Source organism: Sturnira hondurensis, unplaced genomic scaffold, assembly GCF_014824575.4.
Source record: "Sturnira hondurensis isolate 20B ecotype Veracruz unplaced genomic scaffold, ASM1482457v3 Scaffold0015508, whole genome shotgun sequence".
In the NCBI taxonomy this organism is placed as follows: Eukaryota; Metazoa; Chordata; class Mammalia; order Chiroptera; family Phyllostomidae; genus Sturnira; species Sturnira hondurensis.
The window spans coordinates 342,572-366,374 of record NW_028088139.1 but is presented as its reverse complement, the minus strand read 5'-3'; the positions used below and the strand labels follow the sequence as shown (position 1 = coordinate 366,374).

The window sequence follows — 23,803 nt, the reverse complement described above, 5'->3', positions numbered from 1 at the left end:
CCCCCACCTACCTGGCTAATGCTATGACCCTGTCCTAGTGATTCCCTCAGACATTGCCCCACTCTACTTGAAAAATCACCAAAGCCATATCCAGTGGGTTTTCCATACAAAGGCCCCTCTTGCCTCATGGTGCAGACTCTCCTAAATCTCTCAAACAGGCTGGAGGTGCCCTCTGCATGCTCTATACTTCTCACTTGGTGGCCCAGGCAAAGCAAGTGAACATTTTCTTTCTACATTTTTGATTGGTGTTCAAATACAGTTGTCTCCCATTTTTCCAATCCCTCCCCCTGAACACAACTATCCCCACTTCTCTCCATTGATCCTACCACCTTCAGTTTTTCCCATGTGTCCTTTTTTAATTTAATTGTTGTTCAGGTACAGTTTTCTATCTTTTACTGCAATCAAAGCCCACCCCCACCCCTACCATCTCCCTCCCACTTCCACTTCCCAATAGATTTTGTCTATGTCTCTTTATACATGTTCCTGAAAACTCTTGCCCTTTCTCCTCATACCCCCTCCCACTGCCTTCTGTTTGCTGTCAGTTTGTTCTTTATTTCCATGTTTCTGTTTATATTTTGCTTCCTTCTTTGTTTTGATTATTACTTTCCTCTTATAGGTAAGATTATATGATATTTGTCTTTCACCACCTGGATTATTTCATTACCATAATGCTCTCCAGGTCCATCCATGCTGTCCCAAAAGTTAGAAGCCCCTTCTACACTAACACGGAAACATGAACTGAAAAGAACCTATGAACCCCAATGTTAATAACACCACAATTGACAACATCCAAATGCTGGAACCAACCTAAATGCCCATCAGGAAATGAATGGATCAAGAAATTATGGTACATTTGCACAAGCACAAGGAAATTTGGAAGTGCAACACAAAAATGGATTGTTTCATGCTGGGAGGTGCATTGCACTACAAGAAAATCACTGAGTCTAAACTTCATAGGGATTTGTTTGCAACCCCCAGAGGGTTAAAAATTATAAGTCAGAGAACATGACACCTGTCCCCAGGGTTCCTGGGATTTGGAGAAAAATTCCAGGATCTTGACCTCTTACTTCATGAACTTCATTCTTGAAAGAAAACAGAACTGAAAAATAAGAAAAAGGCTTAATGCACAATTTCTCAGCAACATGCAAAGAGTTTCTGAGTCCCCAAAGCAATGCAAGAGGAGCAAGACAAGGTGGCCCTCACAGTCCAAATATAACTTAATTGTATATACTGCCCACTTTTCTTAACGCTGGTATGTATATATTTTTAGAGAGCGAAGTCTAGAGCCAAAAATGTTAGTAGGACAACAGAGGTCACTGGAGTTAAAACAGAATTCTGAAAGCATGTAGGAGCATCAAATACTGTTGGAGATGACCTGTCCCTCTATGACAGCAACAGAAATAAGCCTGGGCTTTTCAACATCCTTTCCACTGAAGTACAGCATCCCAAAACACACTCGAAAGCCTGGCTTCCTTTGAGACCTTTGTGTTACTCATTTGTGACATCTGCTTCTGCATTCTCACCTACCTGGGGGGGCGGAGGTTGATGTTTTCCTGGAAACATCCCAGCCCTCCTTCATTTGCTCCAAAAATGTGACCAGGCCTGGCTTAGAAACAACAAGACCTGTGTACATAAGAAATATTATTATTATTTAAAGATTCCCTATTTCCAAACAACATTGTGCTCTGGTAAGACCAGAGCACTGCAAGAAAATTAAAATATTCTAGATCGTCCTGTTTCCTGATAGCACCTTAATTGTTCTAACAATACGTACATTTTTCAATGAGTTTCTAAGGAATATAGTTCTGAAAACCTTTATTTTCTACAGGAGATGACCTCCAAGTTCTCCCTTGTGATCATGAATCTCAAAGTCTGCCATAGAGAGTCAAGTCTCCAAAGATACTATATACAGAAAATCCTGTGGGTGGAGCAGGAAATGTGAAGGAAGTCAGGCTCACCCAGAAAGACCAGGTTGCTGTAGTTCTCCAACATCACATCTGAGTACAATTTCTGCTGAGCTGGGTCCAGGCATTCCCATTCCTCCCGAGAGAAATCTATTGACACGTCCTTGAAGGTCAAAGATGGCTGGAAATAAAGGGGCAAATTTATCAAGGAGACAACAGCGCAGGTCTCAGTGTCATCTAACATGAAAAGTATTAGATGTGCTTTGGACCTAGGAGGTAACCAGAATCATTCATTAAGGCCACTTTGACCCTCTAATGCTCCCTAATGTATTTTGTAACGCTGACAAGTGAGGATAATACATGTCTAGAAATCCAATGCAAAGACATTACTTTTCAGGAAAATAAACTTGAAAATGAAGGAACAGACACAGGCATATAGATTGTTGAGGGTTGTATCTGTGTCATTCAGAATCAGCTATGTATACTTCTCAGCTACAAAAGGCATGGTGAGTTGAAAGTGTAAGTAAGTTGCGTACATTTAATTGAAGGCACAAAAATGCAGTTGTGTTAAAATGCAGATCTGGTTTAAGAGTTGTGGGTGACACCTGTGTTTCCACATTTTTCAGAAGCTCACTTGTTTAAGTATGTTTTATTGAGTATGCTGTTACAACTGTCCCATTTTCTCTCCCCTTTCCCCCATCCACCCTGCAACCCTTCTGCTCTATAATTGCCTGATTACATTCATGTCCATGGGTCATACAAATAAGTTCCATGACTTCTCCACTTCTTATACTACTTTAAATTCCCTTTATTTTTATAACCACCATTTATGCTTCTTCTTCCTTATAACTTCCTCCCCATTTTCCCCTCACCCCAACCCCGCTCTTGACCCTCTATATGATTTCCTCTTCCGTCAATTTGTTCCTCTTCTAGTTGTTTGCTTATTTTGTGTTTCTTTTGGTTTTGCTTTATAAGTTCAGTTGTTAATACTGTGAGTTTCTTGTCATTTCATTATTTGTATTTTTTATTATCTTCTTTTTCTTAGATTAACTCCCTTGAACATTTCATATAAGGGCTTGGCGATGATGAACTCCTTTAACTGGACCTTATCTGGGAAGCAGTGGATTTGTTCTTCTGTTCTAAATGATAGCTTTGCTGGTGAGATTAATGTTGGATATAGGTCCCTGTCTTACATGAATCTGAATACTTCTTTTCAGCCCCTTCTTGCCTACAAGGTTTCTTTTGAAAAATCAGCTGCTAGACTTATGGGAACCACTTTGTAGGTCACTATCCTTTTGTGTTGTGGGGTTTAAGATTCTCTCACTACTTTTTTGGGGTAATGGAATTGTGGTGTGTCTTGGTGTGTTCCTTCTTGGGAGTAAGTTCTTTGGAAGAATGAAAACTTCCTTTACTTGCATGACTATTTATTTTCACCAGACACGATAAGGTTTTCCTTATTAATTTTCAAATCAGTTTTCCATTACATCTCTTCCTCTTCTCCTCCTGGCACCCCTATGATTAAAATGTTAGAAAGTTTAAAGTTGTCCCAGAGTTACTCAGCCTTTCCTCTTCTTTTTCAATTCTCATTTCTTCATTCTATCCTGGTTGAATATTTATTTATTCCTCCTGGTCCAAATTATAGATTTGAGTCCCGGTTTCCTTCCTTTTTCTGTTGGTCCCCTGTATATGTTTCTGTATTTTATTTTGCAGAGCCTGCACTTCTTTATTTTGTAGCTGTGCTCAACCATTTCTATGAACACCCTGATTACCAGTGTTTTGAACTTTGCGTGAGATGGTTGGCTACCACCTTGGTGCTTAGTTCATTGGGTAAAAAATGTTTATGTATTTTTAGAGTGTGGGGAGGGAGGGAGGAAGAGAGTAGGAAGCCCTGGCTGGTGTAGCTCAGTGGGTTTATTGCGGGCCTGCGAACCAGAGGATCGCGGTTCGATTCCCAGTCAGGGCACATGCCTGCTTTGCAGGCCAGTTCCCAGCAGGGGATGCATGAGAGGCAACCATACATTGATATTTCTCTCCCTCTCTCCTTCCCTTCCCCTCAAAAATAAATAAATAAAATCTTTAAAAAAAGAGAGAGTAAGAGAAACATCAATGTGTCACTGCCTCTAACATGCCCCATACTGGGGAATTGGCCAGCAACCCAGACATGAGCCCTAACCCGGAATGTAACCAGACACTCTTAGCTTGACAGGCTGGCAGTTCATTCCATGAGTCATACCAGCCAGTCACCTTTTGCTGGAATGTTGATGGGTTCTCTTCTTTTGGGCCATATTTCTCTGTCTCTTTGTACCTGGTGCACTCCTAGGGGTGAGGCCTTAGGTATTTGCCAGGGCAGGGCAATCCACTTTGCTTTGTTGTGGTGCTGTTTGTGGGGGAGGGGTCAGAGAGGAAACAATCTTGCTTGCTCATCTCTCACCCTGTTTTCAGGCAATTCTCTCACAACCTCAAACAAATTGCCCTTTCTGGTGCTAATTTCAGAATGGTCTTGTGTACATCCCAGGATCCCTGCAATAGAATTTCCTGTGAGACTGAGAGGTTCTCTTGCTGTTGCAACCTTCACAGGTTTTTAAAGGCAGAGGTTTTGTGGCTTCAGTTTTCCACATTCTAACCCTGGATTGTGGTGTCTCTCTCACTCCTCTGTTATTCTCCTGGTTTATCTGCATGCGAATGTAGAACCATCAGGTCCACCACCTGTCCCCTTGCTTCCCCAGTCCTCCAGCAACTGCCTCACACTCCTGGTATGCAAGCTGCCAACTTGCTGTGAGTCATCTCCATACTGACTGTCTTTATCTGTCCCTCCTATTAGTCTGGATGAATGTTTCTTCTTTAACTGCTTGGTGGTCACACCACATACAATTCCATCTCTAGGCACATCTGGTGCTTTATTGTTGTTAATTGGTTGTTATCTTTCGTCTGGGCAAGGAAGCAAAACATGTCAACATACTCCTCCATTTTGGCTGGTAGTACAAGCTCACTTTTTACTAATGAAGCCATGTTTTCTGGTACATGTGCCATACTTGGCACAAAAAGGAAGACACAGAAAATAAGTTACACATGACTTTGAGTAGAATGAATTTCATACAATTTACATTTCCCAAGAAGTAAGAGACATAGCAGGTACAATTTTATTTGAAAATACAATTATTTTCACAACAAGATTATTCTTGCTATGAGAATAGTTTCTAAAACATACAGTAAAAAGCAGATGTTGAGTTTTACACCAAACTTGACCTACAATTTTTAAAAAACACAGGCAACTGCACATACAGACCTCATGGAAGTTCACTGCTCTGTTTGTAACTGAGAAAAATGAAAACATCCTAAGACAGTAAAAAGACAAAACAACACAATTGTTAATATTTTATGCCCATAGTCCGACATACTCTTACATACAAAAACTAGGTACAAGTGAAAAGTAATACAACACAGAATTTTATATCAATGTAATCTAGATTATTTTGTGGTTTCTTAAATCTGGTGAATCTCTATGTGAAATGTCCTCTTTGTGTTTTCTAAACACCATAAAAAGTACAAACATATTGATAGAAAAGAGCCTAGAGATATCGTTTTTTAGTGTTTTCTTTCTTTGAAAATGTCTCTATCACTTGTGAAGAGTTAGATCTTACCAATTGAACTGAATTAAACATATTTTAATAATATGATTCGTGTAAAATACCTGAAAATATGAAAAGTGATAATGTAGAATATGTCTGTGATGTGAGTGTGCAATATAACAAAAGTGTACAGGAACAAAGCCTCACTAATTACACCCTTTATGTCAAAAGCCAATGATCTCTATGAAATAAATGTAGGGCCTTCATTTTTTAGAGCAAATAGAAGTTCAAAAGACAACGAAAGTGTTCAGATGAAATGTGATAGGTTTTTCACACCCCTCAATAATCCCCTGTCAGACTCTTGTTAATGATAAAGGGAAACTATTAACTCTACACTGAAGAGAGCACCTCAGGCAAGTGACTGTCAGGTTGATTGGAACAATGGATGTTCAGAGACTGTGGCATGCAGAAGGACATATCCTTACTGATGAAACACTACTGGCAAATTACATAAATAAGAAAGTCATTATACAAACATAATCACAAGTAAACCTTCAGTTTTTCATTTTCAATCCACAGGTACCTCTCATATTCAGTACACTAATTATACATTGAAAAGCAAGACTTTCTTATCAACTTAGTGACAATGGCTACTCTACTGACTCGTCTTTTTCAGAACATTAAGAGTGATACTCACTGGACAATCTGCATTTTCTTACCACTGATGTACAGAAGTGATGCTTCAGCTATATGAGCTTAACCATATATATCCCTGCTTCACCAATACCCGAGCCTCTGAGCACATCCCAGAAAATACATTGCACACAGCTGCCATCCAAAGTTGAGCTGTGTCAGAGATGAGTTCAGTGTTTGAAGATTATTGATTAAAGGCAGGAAATCTTGACCTCAGGTGGCCTAGATAAAGAGAATGCACAGAAGGCCTTGGGACAAGGAGGAAACTACTCTACATAAACTATTGCCCTTGAGAACCATAAAAAGTAACAGAAAGTCGTAGATTAAATCAATTTCACTATCCAGGAACACCAAACAAAAGAAATAAAGGTGGCTGGTTCTCAATTTTACCATATTAGGAGAAATAGTTAGCACAGCCTCTGACGCAGGACACATCTTTTACCTGAGAAGTTGCCATGTCTCCTGGTGCTGATCTTCCTTGTACTCTGCGTTCTTTTCTCAGGAGACCATATGCTGAGGAGTCAAGTTTGCATTTTGAGAATGTGTCTTCAAAGGCACAGCCCTTATATTTATTCCCAACACAATCACTGACAGAAGGACCGGGAAATTCTGAGAGGCCCACCCTCTTCTCTGCTTTGTCACGAGGAGGCAGGACAATAAGCTGGTACATGGAGACCACACTGAGTTTATTTTTCTGTCTTCATGTGCTCTCTCCTCCCACAAAGGTCCACAAACTGCTACAGCAGTAAGAACGAGTGCTGCTCTCCTGAACCGCACATCCAACAGAGCATTTTGTTATCTTTCCTGAACAAAGCCTGCTCTCCACTCTCACACATGCATATCAGAGTACTCCTGCCAATCAATGTGTTCACCTGAGCATCTCCTGGAGCAACTCATTCAACAATGATCCCTCTGGGGAGAAGTTCCTAACTCTGTGGGGTAGCACACAGGTGATGTCACTTCTTAGATCTCTTCAGGTGATCTAATAACAACTGAATGGGGTACAGTTTAGCTGTAAAATGTGTGAAGAACCTTTGGGATCAAGGTCCCACTTGGTATTCATAGTCTGCTTTGCTGCCCTTGCACTCGTTTTCACAACTCCTCTCACCCAAACCACTCTCTCTGTCTGAAGTGCATTTTATTAAACAGGAAGCATATCAATGGGAGCATTATCTGAGGCGTTATTCCCCTGCACTGAAACCCTGGGTTGCTCAGTCTGTCTCACTCCCCAGTTATTCTTCCCAGTGTATCTGCACTGGAATGTAGATCTGCCTGCTCCGCCAGCTGTCACCTTTCTGGGTCCTCCAGCCACTGCCTTACCTAGAGCCCTCTCTGCTTAGCTGCCCATCTCCACCCCTCCTAGCAGTCTTGATGAATGCTTTTTCCCTAACTCCTTGGTTGTCGGACTTGCATACAGTTTGATTTTGTGTCATTTATGGTGTTTTTTTGTTTTTTAAATTTTTGTTGTCCTTCTTTTGGTTATAAGAAGAGGCACAGTGTGTCTACTTACACCTCCATGTTGGCTGAACTTCTCCTTGGTTATATTCTTTACTTGACCACCCCATTAAACTTAGGAACCATTTTGTTTGGCTTCAACACAATTAGAAAAGTTGTGAGATGTTCATCAAAGAGTAAGATTATGATAGTCCTATAATAAAATTTTAGATGATTCTTTTATACTGTTTATTTGTAATTTTCTTACACTTATAATTACTGTTCTTTCAATTCAATATTACCAAATCCATTAATACCCAACTGGTGTCTGGGAGGATTGCTCAGTGTAGTAGGAAATCCCGCAACTTGGTGACCGGGAGTGTTAGATTTTACTGTGATGGTGAGTGTGGTAATATTTGTGTGTCTAAATGGGTCATAGAGGACAGAAAACACGCTAGAAATGCTTCTCTACAAAAGAAGAGGAAAACTGAGTTTTACTTCAGAAGAACACTCTGCCCGTCAAAAGAACAACACACATTTTTAAAAATATTCACACATTACTATAGAAAGACAAAACATTTTCTGGGTGCCCAAACAATTCTTGATAAATTTTACATGAATTCCAGTGATACAAATTTTTTTTTAAAAAGTCCTTCCTCTGCCTGACTACTCTCACAAATGAGTATCAAGCTCCAATGAGACTCCTCTGGTTCAAAACCCATATAGGTTCCTGGTCCCATAACACGTTTGGCGGAAACCACAACAATAACACTTCAATATTTTTCTCACTCAGTAGAAAAAGTTGGTAGTGATAGAAAAAACATGTAGGAGAGATTCAAGGACATGGAAATGGGGGGATTGTCTGTGGCAGTCAGTGAGGGGGCCAGTGGTATAGAGCAATGAGGGAAATACTGGACAAGTGCAATAAGACAATAAAATATTTAGTAAAAAGTAAAAGTTAGTGAAACAACAAATAGTGTTTCCCTTTTTATCTCAGTCCCTTTCTATATCTATAAAAATCAATTAATCAATACAAATTAATAAAAATGATATAAGAACTGTCTGGGTAAAATAAACATTATCAATGCAGGGTTATAAGTCATGGCTAAATTTTAAGATTAAAACAAAAAAACATAAGCTTTATTTCTAATAAAAAGTGGAAAAATTAGGACAGAACTTCAGTGTGAATCATACACTTACAAATACTATTTCAGTTTTTCCTATTATTCTGCCTGGCAACTGCTATATTGAGAATTTCTAAGAATAAAACAGTTTATGAACAATCTTGAAAGGACAAGGTATTTCCATTTACTTAAGAAAAGTACCATTTCTTCTGTGTTGTATCTACCATATAATCTCTCAACAGGAAATTATCACTCTCTTCCCACAAAAAGCCCAGTGCTGCCTCTCATGGTCTGTTAGTAGAGCATACTTTCTGGAAACCTGAAGTGGTGTTTCTAGAGATGGGCATCCTGAATCTAATAAGTATGAACTTACAGTTTTGTATAATTCCCTGAATTCTCTGATGCTTATGTACAACATTAGGAATTTCATATTGAGTGTTGGTGTTTTCTAGTAGCAACGGAAAGGAACATAGCATAGGAAGGAACCCTACCAATGAAGTGAGAGTTTTATTCATATTGACTGCTTCCCAGACAGCATCATGGACAGGCTTTAAGGCATTTCTATCATAACTAGGTATTGATGTTTTGGTTAAAATTCATAAATAGTAATGTAATTGTATTAATATCAGATAACTGGTATCAACATTAAAGATAATGAACAATTTGGATACATTCTTGTTCCTCTGATATATAATATTAGCTGAGTTTTCACATAGTTCGACTTGTACTTTCTCTGTGGTTTTTTACATTTTCACAAAATTTCCACAGTTTCATAGATTTCTCTTGTATTACTGGCGTTTATCGCTTTTCATGTCTTGATAACATGTGGAAAACAGATTACTGACCAGATGCAAACATCCCTAAGTTTTCTACTAATTAGGTTTCCAAATAAATGATTTATGTTAAAAACTAAAATTCCAATGAAAGTAAAGGTATGCTGAACACTGGTGAGAAATTTCCAAATGATTGTCTTCCATTTTCCAGAAATACCAAAGAAGTAAAATTCTTTAGTAATGACATGCTGGTCACACATACTTCAGTTTAATTTTGGAGTAGCTAGATACAAACACCCTATAATAAATACACTGATGTTGTGCACAGTTACCTTTATTTTCCAGAAATGAGAGTTTTCCCCAATAACCCACAAATACACACCAATTTACACTGAACATACCGCTAATCTTAACACTGAGAAAGAATATGATTCACATATTTTCTACATGCAATCTAAACATGAACAAATGTTAAACAACAGGTTATATATTACTGTGGCATATAATCCAAAACAGGATTCAAAAAAATAACCTAAAGAAAGGGCAGTTTAGAAGTATGAAAATAAACATAGCATTGAGTGCATGAAAAGGTCAGGAAAATACTTTCAAAACAAAATGCTTTTCCTAATATAGTTTGAATTCACAGCTCTTCTCTTGAAGAAAATTCAGATTAAGATACTACCTTACAATACTTACAACTAATGTCCTCAAAATACAGTAGAGAAAAATGTCAGTGAAATGATGGAAAATGGAATCCTAGCACACCATTGGTGGGGACATAAATTGGGGAATCCACTACGGAATCAGTGTAAATATCTCACAGATTACTTTATATACATAAACCATTTGATCAAAACATTCCAGTCAGGAAATATATCCAAAAATCATAATCGCCACCTAAAAGAGAAACCTCTATACCGATGTTCATTGGAGCGTTCTTTACAAAAGCCAATATACAAAACAACCAAAATGTTAAAGAACAGATTAATAGAAAAATAATATTTTATATAAAAATAATTGGAATGGAATATTTATTATTCAGCCATACCAGACTAAAAATGTTGCCTTTTGTACCAACATACATGAACTAGATGAACATTCTGCTAAGAGAAATAAAGCAGAGGTAGGAAAAAATGATTAATTGCTGTCAGATATCATATACGTGTCTCAAAAATAAGAAAGCCTAGGGGTTGTGATCAAGATTACAGAAAAGGTAAACCCTACACTCAAATGCTCCATGACCACATCAGAATTACAACTAAGCTACAGAAACCATCATTCAGAAACCACTTGACCAGGCTGAACAAAAGTCTTACAAATAAGCACAAAGAAACATAAAAATGGGTAGAGGGAGCAAAGATATAAAAATTGTAAGTCCCAAATGCCTAATTTTGTGTGGTGGATAAAAACTGGGAGAAATATCTTGGCTGCAGAAGTTCCCGCTAAAGAATGAAGGTTCCTAAGCCAAGGAAAGAGGGAGATGGCAGCAGAGTAGGACAAAGGATTCTGCTTCCCCTCTAGGGGTGCACCAGAAAAACCTGGCTGATCTGCGGAGGAGCACAGCAAATAGCCAACAGGGACCCTGCGTATAGGAAAATAGGGCTCCAGAAATTGGAGCGGACACTGAATGACCAGACAGGGAGGAGACTGCTGCAGGTCAATAAGGTCCCAGGGAACAGCGCAGAGGCCACAGGCCACAGGCCAAGGCTGCCGCCTCCTACAGGAAGCACCAGGGCCCAGGGCAGTCTGCCTCAGACTCTGGGAGCCAAGGGCTGGCAGCAAGGTCCTTGGGAGAGCGCCAGGTCATCAGCTCCCTCCCTACCCAGCTGGGCGCAGTTTGAAAAACGCCAGGAGAGATCTGTTCCGCTTAAAGTGTCAGAGAGAGAAATGGGCACGAGGAAGCAAATCAGGGGCTTTTATCACCCGCAGAGTCTGTGGTTGCTGGCTTAGGAGATTTGAGAGTCCCCCATAGCACTGGGAAAGGTTCACACCCAAGCCTGAGGGACCAGGGAAGCCTGGCTGGGAGCCCTGGCCTGCGACCCAGCCCAGGACTGTGAATCCTGGGTAAAGTCTGCTCTCAGTGGGGCGCTGGGGAGAGGCGCAGGTCCGGATCTTGGGAGAGCACTCATGAGACTGGCTGAGTTCACCAAGAAGGGAGAAAGGCCACACTAATCACCCCTCACACTGCTGCAGCTAGTGTGACCCCCCCCAAAAAAAAACGGTTTGACCAGCTGGAAAACAAGAGGTTTTTTTGTTTGTTTGTTAAATAAAAACAAAACGCCTTCTTTTTAAAATAATCTTTTATTTTTTAACTTTATTATTGTTTTAGCTTTCAATACGTTTACCCTCTCTCTTATTCTTTCTTGTTTAATTCCTTCTTCTTTTCTTTCCAAACCTTCCACTTTTTCCTCCCTTTTGCTGCCTTTTTTATCTTTCTTTTCACACCCCCATCCCCCCAAGTGAGAACAAAAGACTTCGAACAGTGAAAAAAATCAGAGTTGGACTCAAAGAGGGGGCATCCCAACAGTAGAAACAGATAGACAAAATTCACTTTGCTATAGCAGAAAAACTACAAGTTACTGCATATTTGTATTTTTATTATTTTCTCATTATTCTTACATCTTTTATTTTAATAGTATCTTTGTATTCCTCCTCGTTCTATATAGTCTTCTTTACCTTGGTTGGATACATTGTATCACTTGAGAGGTTTCCCCTATCCTCTCAATCATAGTGTATTGCTAATTTATTGTCCTTTACTTCCCCTTGCCCAATTAGCACACTATTGAAGGTCCAATACTCTCTAATCTGAGTATACCATACATTCTGTCATATGATGGTTGCTCTAATATTATTGTAAATAATAGCTGTTACATACTATTGTAAATACTACTCAACACCCCCCTCCCCCAGATCTTAGCCCACTTCATTGTTGCCTGAACTCTATTACTGTAGTGGTTAACTCTATTCTCTCTCACACTACACCTATTACCATCCTTTATTTTCACTTTACCTCAAAATCTGACCTCCCTCAACCTCACTCCTTTCTAGATCCAAATCACAAACCTTCCCTGCTGAACAAGAGCCTTATCTTCTTTCCATCCTTTCTAAAAAGCGGCTAGTTGGGTTGAAGATCACGGTTATCACTGTACATAGCCAGGGGATATCCTATCTCTTTTCTACCAGCTGCTAATGTAAATATCATAAAATATTCTCCTGCTATCATAAACCAGTTTGCCTTCCTCTCCAACTGATCATGCACATGCACAAAAAAAGAGTAGGTGGAAGCAGTGAACACCAGGATACCCACTGGAAGAGGAAACCCAACAACAAAGGAACCACCAACAGATAACAACAGAAGAAGGTGAAGGAAGGAGTAGTAACCACACAAACCTCAACCCAAGACCTATCCAGGAATACAACTAAACAGTGGGGAAACAACCCAGGGCAAACAAATGAACAAAGGAAAAGAGAATCCTCAAAACCCTGTACATGCAGAAGAACTAGCTTCAACACAACCCACCTTCACCAGCACAACAAATAAAAACAGGGAGTGCGGCACACACTGGGAAGCACCAGGAGTCAAGCCGTGGCTGCCAGCTTTGGGAACTGCGAGTCATCCGTGCTTTCCCAGTGGTGCGGGGCCTGTGCCAGCTCTCGAACAGTCTCGGGGAGTCTCGGGCTGCTGGCAGGGCCCCTAGAAGAGAGCCGGACACCAGCTACATCCCCACTCAGCCGGTGCAGACTGGGAAACACCGGGAGTCAGGCTGTGGCTGTCGGCTTGGGAGAACTGTGAGTTGCCCTGTGTGTTCAGCCACAGCACAGGCAAAAGTCCAAGCCCAAGCCTACAAGACCAGAAAAGCCTGGCTGGGAGAGCGCGCCCTCACTCCAGACCAGGGCTGGGAAGCCTGGGGAAAAATCCTCTCTCAGTGGGGGGGTGGGAGAGCAGCGCCAGTCTGGATCGAGGGAGGGCACTGGCGAGACCAGCTGAGCTCACCGAGGCGTGAGAAAGGCCACACTAACAGCCCCTCGGGCTGCTGCAGCTAATGACACCAGAAGAAAAGATTTGATCAGCTAGAAACCAAAAAGAGAAGTAGGTGGAAGCAGAGAACACCAAGATACCTGCAGGAGACTCCACCACTGAATTTCACAGGTATTTTACCACAGAGGTTCACTCCATAAACCCAGGGAACCAGAACAGATCAATTTAAGAAGCTGAGGCCAACAAGAACAGTATCACAAACAATGGGAAGACAAAGAAACAATCCCCAAATGAAAGAAAAGGAGAAAGTCTCAGAAAGAATATTAGGTGAAATAGAGGCAAATCAACTATCAGATATTGAATTGAAAGCACTGGTTATCAGGAAATTCAAAGAGCGTACAACAAGCTACCAGAAACTACAGGAGAGCTACAATGAACTCTCTGCAAACTATACCAACATGAAAAAGGAAATAGAAACCATCAGCAAAGGCTAAGAGAAAATGAAGAATACAATTTCTGAACTGAAGAACACAGTAGAAGGTATGAAGAGTAGGATTGATGAGGCGGTAGACCACATAAGCGAGCTCGAAGACAGGGTGGAAAGAATCTCCCAGACGAACCAAGTATTGGAAAAGAGAATCAGAAAACATGAGGAGAGTTTAAGAGAAATGCAAAACAATATGAAACATAATAATATTCGAATAATAGGAATACCAGAAGGAGAAGAAGAAGAACAAGGGATAGAAAACCTACTGGAAAGAGTAATAACAGAAAATTTTCCTAAGCTGACGAGAGATAAACTCACACAAATCCAGGAAATGTGAGAGTCCCAGGCAGATGGAACCCAAAGAGGCCTACTGCAAGACACATCATCATTAAAATGGTAAAACTCCAGGACAAAGAGAGAATCCTAAAGGCAGCAAGGGAGAAAAAGGAAGTAACATACAAGGGGGGTCCCAATAAGATTGACTACTGACTTCTCAATGGAAACATTCCAAGCAAGAAGAGAATGGCAGGAAATATTCCAAGTAATGAGAAACAGAGGCCTACAACGAAGGCGACTTTATCCAGCAAGGCTCTCAATCAAGATACAAGGCCAAATAAAGAGCTTCCAAGACAAAAGAAGTCTAAAAGAATACGCCTCCACCAAACCAGCTCTACAAGAATTACTAAAAGGGCTGCTTTAAGGAAAGTAAGGAAAAGAGACAGACGGAGAGGAACACAGGTACATAAATGGCAATGAATAAGTACTTTTCAATAATAGCCATAAATGTAAATGGATTAAATGCACCAATCAAAAGACATAGAATAGCTGAATGGTTAAGAAAGCAATACCCACACATATGCTGCCTACAAGAGACCCACCTCAGGTCAAAAGACCACCACAGACTGAAAGTGAAAGGATGGAAACAAATGTTCCAAGCAAATGGACAGAAAAACAAAACCCGGGGTAGCAGTCCTCATATCAGACAAAATACACTTCAAAAAAAGGGCCATAAAGAGAGACCCAGAAGGTCACTGCATAATACTCAAGGGAAGAATCCACCAAGAAGACATTAACATCGTAAATATATATGCACCCAACATAGGAGCACCCAAATATATAAAGAAAATCCTAGATGACCTTAAGAAAGATATTGACAGCAACACAAATATAGTAGGGTATTTGAACACCCCACTGTCAAAAATGGACAGATCTTCCAAACAAAATATCAAGAAAGATATTGCAGCATTAAACAACACTCTAGATGAAATGAACCTAATTGATATATAGAGAGCCCTCCATCCCAAAGAAGCTAAATACACATTCTTTTCAAGTGCACATGGAGCATTTTCAAAGATAGACCACATGATAGGACACAAAACGAGTCTCAACAATTTCAGGAAAATAGAAGTCATACCAAGCATTTTCTCTGATCACAAGGGACTGAAATTGGAAACGAACCCCACAGGAAAAAAAACCCCAAAACACTCAAAAGCATGGAGACTGAATGGTATGCTATTAAATAAACAACGAATGGGTCAAGATTGAAGTTAGGGCAGAAATCAAAAAGTTCCTGGAAACTAATGAAAATGAACTCACAACAACCCAAAACTTATGGGACACAGTGAAGGAAGTCCTGAGAGGGAAGTTCATAGCACTACAGGCTTACCTAAAGAAGATAGAAACATTTCAAACAAAACACCTAAGCCTATGCCTGCAAGAACTTGAGGAACAACAACAAAGACAGCCCAGAGCAAGTAGAAGGAAGGAAATAACCAAGATCAGAGCAGAACTAAACGACATAGAGACTGAAAGCACAACTCTAAGGAAAATGAATCTAGCAGTTCGTTTTTGAAAAGATAAACAAAATAGACAAACCTTTAAGTAGGCTCATCAAGAAAAGAAGAGAGAGGACCCAAATAAACAGAATCAGAAATGAAATAGGAGAGATTACAACTGATACCACAGAAATAGAACGGATTGCAAGAAATTAATATGCAAAACTGTATGCTAAGAAATTTGAAAACCTAGGAGAAATGGACAAATTTCTAGAAAAATATAATCTTCCAAATTTCAATGAAAAAGAAGCAGAAAACCTGAATAGGCCAATAAGAGCAGATGAAATTGAAGAAGTAATAAAAAAAAAAAACTCTCACCACACAAAAGCCCTGGACCAGATGGTTTCACAGGGGAATTCTACAAAACTTTTAAGGAAGAGCTAACCCCTATTCTTCACAGATTATTCCAAATAATCCAAAAGGAAGGAAAACTCCCCAACTCTTTTTATGAAGCCAGCATCACCCTAATTCCAAAGCCAGATAGAGACACAAAAAAAAGAAAGAAAACTTCAGGCCAATATTGCTGATGAAACATTTATTGTCTCCTCAATAAAATATTGGCAAATCTCATCCAACAATACATCCAAAATATCATACACCAAAATCAAGTGGGATTCATCCCAGGGATGCAAGGATGGTTCAATATTCGTAAATCAATAAATGTAATACATCACATAAACAAAACCAAAGACAAAAACCACATGATCATATCAATAAATATGGAAAAAGCTTTTGATAAGGTACAACACCCATTTATGGTAAAGGTACTCAGAAAAATGGGAATAGAGGGAAGAGTCCTCAATATAATAAAGGCCATATATGAAAGACCTACAGCCAATATCATACTCAATGGGCAAAAACTAAAATCTTTTCCACTAAGATAGGAACAATACAAGGTTGTCCACTTTCACCACTTCTATTTAATATAGTATTAGAACTTCTAGCCACAGTGATCAGACAAGAAAATAAAATAAAAGGCATCCAAATTGGAAAGGAGGAAACAAAACTGTCATTGTTTGCAGATGACATGGTAGTGTACATGGAAAACCGCATAGCCTCTACCAAAACACTGCTGGAACTAATAAACGAATTTGGCAAAACAGCGGGATACAAAGTCAATATCCAGAAATCAAAGGCATTTTTGTATACCAACAATGAAACAGCAGAAGCAGAAATCAGAAAGAAATTCAATTCGATATAGCAAAAACAAAAATAAAATATCTGAGAATAAACCTAACCAAGGAGGTAAAAGACCTGTATTCAGAAAAGTACACAACACTGAAGAAAGAAATGAAGGAAGACACAAACAAAGGGAAACATATACCGTGTTCATTGATTGGAAGAATTAACATCATCAGAATATCCATACTACCTAAAGCAATTTACAGATTCAATGGAATACCTATTAAAGTTCCAATGGCATATTTCACAGACATAAAACAAACACTTCAAAAATTTATATGGAACTATAAAAGACCCAGAATAGCAGCCACAATTTTGAGAAAGAAAAACAAAGTAGGAGGGATCACAGTACCTGATATCAAACTGTATTACAAGGCCACTGTAATCAAAACAGCCTGGTACTGGCATAAAAACAGGCACATAGACCAATAGAATAGAACAGAGAGCCCAGGAATAAACCCAACTCTCTATAGTCAATTAATATTTGACAAAGAGGGCAATAACATAAAATGGAGTAAAGATAGCCTCTTCAACAAATGCTGTTGGGAGAACTGGAGAGCTACATGGAAAAAAAAATGAAACTGGAGCACCAACTTACACCACACACCAAAATAAATTCGAGGTGGTTAAAAGACTTAAATATAAGCCATGACACCATTAAAGTCCTAGAAGAGAACATTGACAGGAAAATATCAGATATTTCACGCAGCAACATTTTTGCTGACATGTCCCCTAGAGCAAGGAATATGAAGGAAAGACTAAACAAATAGGATATCATCGAAATTAAACGCTTCTGCATGGCTAAAGGAAACAGTATCGAGATAAAAAGAGAAGCAACTGTTTGGGAAAATATATTTGCCAATGATACCTCAGACAAAGGTTTAATCTCCAAAATATACAAAGAACTCACTCGACTCCACTCAAAGACCAGCAACCCAATTGAAAAATGGGCAAAGGATTTGAACAGACATTTCTCCAAGGAGGACATACAGAGGATCCAGAGACACATGAAACGATGCTCGATATCGCTAGCTATCAGAGAGATGCAAATTAAAACCACAATGAGATACCACTTAACACCAGTCAGATTGGCTATCATAAACAAAGAAACAAACAACAAGTGCGGGAGAGGTTGTGGGGAAAAGGGGACCCTAGTTCACTATTGGTGGGATTGCAGACTGGTACAACCACTATGGAAAATAGTGTGGGATTTTCTAAGAAAACTAAAAATGAATGTGCCTTTTGACCCAGCAATTCCCCTATTAGGAGTATATCCTAATAACCCTGAAGCACCAATCCAAAAGAACCTATGCACCCCGATGTCCATAACAGCACAATTCACGATAGCCAAGAGTTGGAAGCAACCTAGATGTCCATCTGTAAATGACTGGATCAAAAAACTATGGTACATTTATACAATGGAATTCTTTGCTGCAGAAAGGAAGAAGGAACTCCTACCTTTTGCAACATCATGGATGGAACTGGAGAGCATTATGTTGAGCGAAATAAGCCAGGCAATGAAAGACAAATACTATATGATCTAACCTTTAACAGGAATCCAAACAACAAAACAAACAAGCAAGCAAAATATGACCAAAGACACTCAAATACGGAACAGACTGACAGTGTCCAGAGAGGAGAGGGGAGAGAAGAATAGGGGAAAGGGGGAGGGACTCACATTAATAAGTATAAAGGACACATGGACAATAATTAAGATGACAGGTGGAAATGGGAGGGAGGTGGGGAGCACTGGGGGGGGGCAGGGCAGGGAATATAAAACAGAAANACTCACATTAATAAGTATAAAGGACACATGGACAATAATTAAGATGACAGGTGGAAATGGGAGGGAGGTGGGGAGCACTGGGGGGGGCAGGGCAGGGAATATAAAACAGAAAACTGTACTTGAATAAGAATTAAATAAAAATTAATTTAAAAAAACAGGTAGTGGACAGAGGGACCATCAGTTCTATAGTTGGTGGAAGGACTCACAAAAGAAAGACCAGATACAACAAAAACCCAAAGACAAACTCATAGCCAACAGAAAGGACAGTCCAAGACTAGCGAGCTGGGGAGTTCAAGGAGACTACACCACTGAATATCACAGGTATTATACCACAGAAGATCACACCATAAATCCAGGAAGCCAGAACAAATTAATTTAAGAAGCTGAAGCTAACAAGAAGAGTCTCACAAACAATAGGAAGACAAAGAAACAACACCCCCCCCATGAAAGAAAAGGAGGAAGCCTCAGAAAGAATACTAATTAAAACAGTGGCTAGTCAGCTATTAGATATTGAATTCAAAGCACTGGTTATCAGGAAGTTCAAAGAGCTCACAATGAGCTACCAGAAACTACAGGGGAGCTACAGTGAACTCACTGCAAACTATATCAACATGAAAAACAAAATAGAAACTATCGGCAAGGGCCAAGAGGAAATGAAGAATACAATTTCGGAACTGAAGAACACAGAGGAAGAGATTAAAAGCAGGATCGATGAAGCAGAACATCAGATCAGCAAGTTGGAGGACAAAGAAGAAAAACATTTCAGAAAAAGCGAGAAAAGTGACAGGGGCCCAGAAAAAATGAAGAGGAATTAAGAGAAATGCAAGACAATATGAAATGTAATAATATCCAAATAATAGGGATACTAGAAGGAGAAGAAGAAGAACAAGGGATAGAAAACCTACTTGAAAAAGTAATGATGGAAAACTTCCCTGATTTGATGAGAGAAAAGGCCAACAAATTCAGGAAACAAAGACAGTCCCAATCAAAAGGAACCCTAAGAGGCCCACAGAAATACATATCATCATTAAAATGGCAAAATTCCAAGACAAAGAGAGAATCTTAAAAGCACCAAGGGACAAACAGGAAGTAACATACAAGGGAGCCCCGATAAGGTTAGCTGCTGACTTCTCAGTGGAAACGCTCCAAGCAAGAAGAGAATGGCAAGAAATGTTCCAAATAATGAGAACCAGAGGCCTGCAACCAAGGTTACATTACCTGGCAAGGCTCTCAATCAAGATAGAAGGCTAAATAAGGAGCTTTCAAGACAAAAGAAGTCTAAAAGAATACACGTCCACCAATCCAGCTCTGCAAGAAATACTAAAAGTGCTGCTTCAGGGAAAGGAAGGAAAAGAGAGAGACAGAGAGGAACACAGCTATAAAAATGACAATGAATAAGTACCTGTCAATAATAATCTTAAATGTAAATGGATTAAATGCACCAATCAAAAGACATAAAATAGCTGAATGGATAAGAAAGCATGACCCACACATATGCTGCCTACAGGAGACCCACCTCAGGACAAAAGACCTACACAGACTAAAAGTGAAAGGATGGAAACAAATTAGCCAAGCAAACGGCCATGAAAAAAAAAACCTGGGGTAACAATATTCATATCAGACAAAAGAGTCTTCCAAAAAAGGGCCATAAAAAGAGACCCAGAAGATCACTTCATAATACTCAAGGGAAGAATCCACCAAGAAGACATTAACATCATAAATCTATATCCACCCAACATAGGAGCACCCAAATATATAAAGAAAATCTTAGAGGACCTCAAGAAAGATATTGACAGCAACACAATTATAATAGGGGATTTTAACACCCCACTGTCAAAACTGGAGAGATCTTCCAAACAAAATATCAAGAGAGATATAGCTGCTCTAAACAACACCCTAGATGAAAGGGACTTAACTGATATATATAAAGCCCTTCGTCCCAAAGAAGATAAATACACTTTTTCTTTTCAAATGTGCATGGGGCATTTTCAAAGATAGGCCACGTGATAAAACACGAAACAAGCCTCAACAAATTTAAGAAAATTGAAATCATCCTGAGCATTTTCTCTGATCACAAGGGACTGAAACTGGAAACCAACCACAAAAGAATAGACACAAAACACTCAAAATCATGGAGATTGAATGGCATGATATTAAACAACAAATAGGTCAAGAATGAAATTAGGGAATAAATCAAAAAGTTTCTAGAAACAAATGAAAATGACCTCACAACACTCCCAAATTATGGGACACAGCTAAGGCAATCCTCAGAGGGAAGTTCATAGCAATACAGGCCTATCTAAAAAACATAGAAATATTTCAAACAAACAACCTAACCCTACTCCTACAAAAACTTGACGAACAAAGACAGCTCAGAACAAGTAGAATGAAGAAAATAACCAACATCAGAGCAGAATTAAATGGCATAGAGAATAAAAGCACAATTCTAAGGCTCAATGAATCCACAAGCTGTTCTTTTGAAAAGATAAACAAAATAGACAAGTCTTTAAGTAGACTCATCATGAAAAAAAGAGAGAGAACCCAAATAAACACTGTCAGAAAAAAAAGAGGAGAGATTACAACTAAAATAGAAAGGATTGCAAGAAATTACTATGAAGAACTGTATGCCAAGAAATTTGAAAACCTAGGTGAAATGGACAAATTTATAGAAAAATATAATCTTTCAAAATTCAATGAAGAAGAAGCAGAAACCCTAACCAGACCAATAAGAGCAAATGAAATTGAAGCAGTAATCAAAAATCTCCTGAAGCACAAAAGCCCTGGACCAGATGGTTCACAGGAGAATTCTACAAAGCATTTAAGGAAGCTAACCCCTATTCCAAAAAATTCAAAATGATGGAAGACTCCTAAACTCTGTTTATGAAGCCAGCATCATCCTAATCACAAAACCAGATAAAGATACAACAAAGAAAGAAAACTTCAGGCCAATATCACTCAGGAACATAGACCCTAAAATCCTCAATAAAATATTGGTAGACCACATCCAACAATACATTAAAAAGATCATTGACCATGACCAAGTGGGATTCATCCCAAGGATGTTCAATATTTGCAAATCAGTGAATGTAATACATTATATGCACAAAAGCAAGGACAAAAACCACATGATCATATCAATATATGTGGAAAAAGCTTTTGATAAGGTACAACACCCATTTATGTTAAAAACACTCAGCAACGTGGGAATAGAGGAAGCATTCCTCAACATAATAAAGACCATATATGAGCGTCCTACAGCCAACATCATGCTCAATGGGAAAACTAAAAGCTCTTCCACTAAGATCAGGAACAAGACAAGGTTGCCCACTTTCACCACTTCTTTTTTTTTAATATAATTTTTATTTAATTCTTGTTCAAGTACAGGTTTCTGTCTTATATTCCCAACCCTGCCCGCCCCCCGCCCCATGCTCCCCACCTCCCTCCCATTTCCACCCCCCACCCTTAGTTATTGTCCAGGTGTCCTTTATACTTGTTCATGTGAGTCCATTCCCTTTTCCCCTATGATTCTCTCCCCTCTCCCCTCTGGACCCTGTCAGCCTGTTCCATATTTGAGTGTCATTGGTCATATTTTGCTTGCTTGTTTGGTTTGTTTAGAATCCTGTTAACGGTGAGATCATATGATATTTGTCTTTCACTGCCTGGCTTATTTCGCTCAGCATAATGCTTTCCAACTCCATCCATGATGTTGCAAAGGGTAGTAGTTCCTTCTTCCTTTCTGCAGCATAGAATTCCATTGTGTAAATGTACCATAGTTTTTTGATCCAGTCATTTACCGATGGGCATCTAGGTTGCTTCCAACTCTTGGCTATTGTAAATTGTGCTGCTATGAACATTGGGGTGCATAGGTTCTTTTGGATTGGTGTTTCAGGGTTCTTAGGATATACTCCTAAGAGTGGAATTGCTGGGTCAAAAGGCACATCCATTTTTAGTTTTCTTAGAAAATTCCATACTGTTTTCCATAGTGGTTGTACCAGTCTGCAATCCCACCAACAGTGAACTAGGGTCCCCATTTCCCCACAACCTCTCCAGCACTTGTTGTTTGTTTCTTTGTTCACCACTTCTATTCAATATACTATTAGAAGTTCTAGCCACAGCTATCAGACATGAAAAGGAAATAAAAGGCATCCAAATCGGAAGGGAGGAAACAAAACAGTCACTGTCTGCAAATGACATGATAGTATACATGGAAAATCCTACAGACTCTACCCAAAAACTGTGCAATGTAATAAATGAATTTGGCAAAACAGCAGAAAACAGAGTCAATATCCAGAAATCAAAGGCATTTTTGTATACCAACAATGAAAAAGCAGAAGAAGAAATAAAAAAAATCCATTTGATATAGCAACAAGAAAAATAAAATACCTAGGAATAAACCTAACCAAGGAGGTAAAAGACCTATATGCAGAAAACTACACTACACTGAAGAAAGAAATCAAGGAAGACACAAACTATTGGAATCATGTACTGTGTTCATAGACTGGAAGAATTAACATCATCAAAATGTCTATAGTACCCAAAGCAATTTACAGATTCAATGCAATATCTATTAAAGTACCAATGGCATATTTCACAAACATAGAACAAACTCCTCAAAAATATATCTGGAACCATAAATGACCCCGAATAGCATCTGCAATTTTGAGAAAGAAGAGTAAAGTAGGAGGGATCACAGTACCTGATACCAAAATGAACTACAAGGCCACTGTAATCAAAACAGCCTGGTACTGGCATAAAAACAGGTATAATAGACCAATGGAAAAGAACACAGAGTCCAGAAATAAACCTAAGTCTCTATGGTCAATTAATACTTGACAAGGGGGGCAACAACATAAAATGGAGTAAAAAAAGCTTCTTCAAGAAATGTTATTGGGAGAACTGAACAGGTACATGCAAAAAAATGAAACTCAACCACCAACTTACACCATACACCAAAATAAATTCAAGGTGAATAAAAGCCTTAAATATAAGCTGTGACACTACTAAAGTGCTAGAGGAGAACATTGCAGGAAAATCTCA

At 39.1% G+C, this 23,803-nt stretch overlaps 2 protein-coding genes across 2 annotated transcripts in view; one reads left to right on the top strand and one right to left on the bottom strand.

The window, feature by feature from the left end:
* Nucleotides 1-23,803, top strand: part of LOC118999835 (sialic acid-binding Ig-like lectin 5) — a 132,506-nt gene that overhangs the window by 30,096 nt on the left and 78,607 nt on the right. The window lies entirely within an intron of this gene.
* LOC118999865 (putative protein ZNF720) overlaps nt 1,520-23,803 on the bottom strand; it is a 28,955-nt gene continuing 6,671 nt past the window's right edge. Inside the window, exons 4-5 of the mRNA XM_037064613.1 lie at nt 1,959-2,085; nt 1,520-1,623 (exon numbers count right to left, since the gene is read on the bottom strand). Of these exons, the coding sequence (XP_036920508.1) occupies nt 1,520-1,623; nt 1,959-2,085 (231 nt within the window). The remainder of the gene's footprint in view (nt 1,624-1,958; nt 2,086-23,803) is intronic.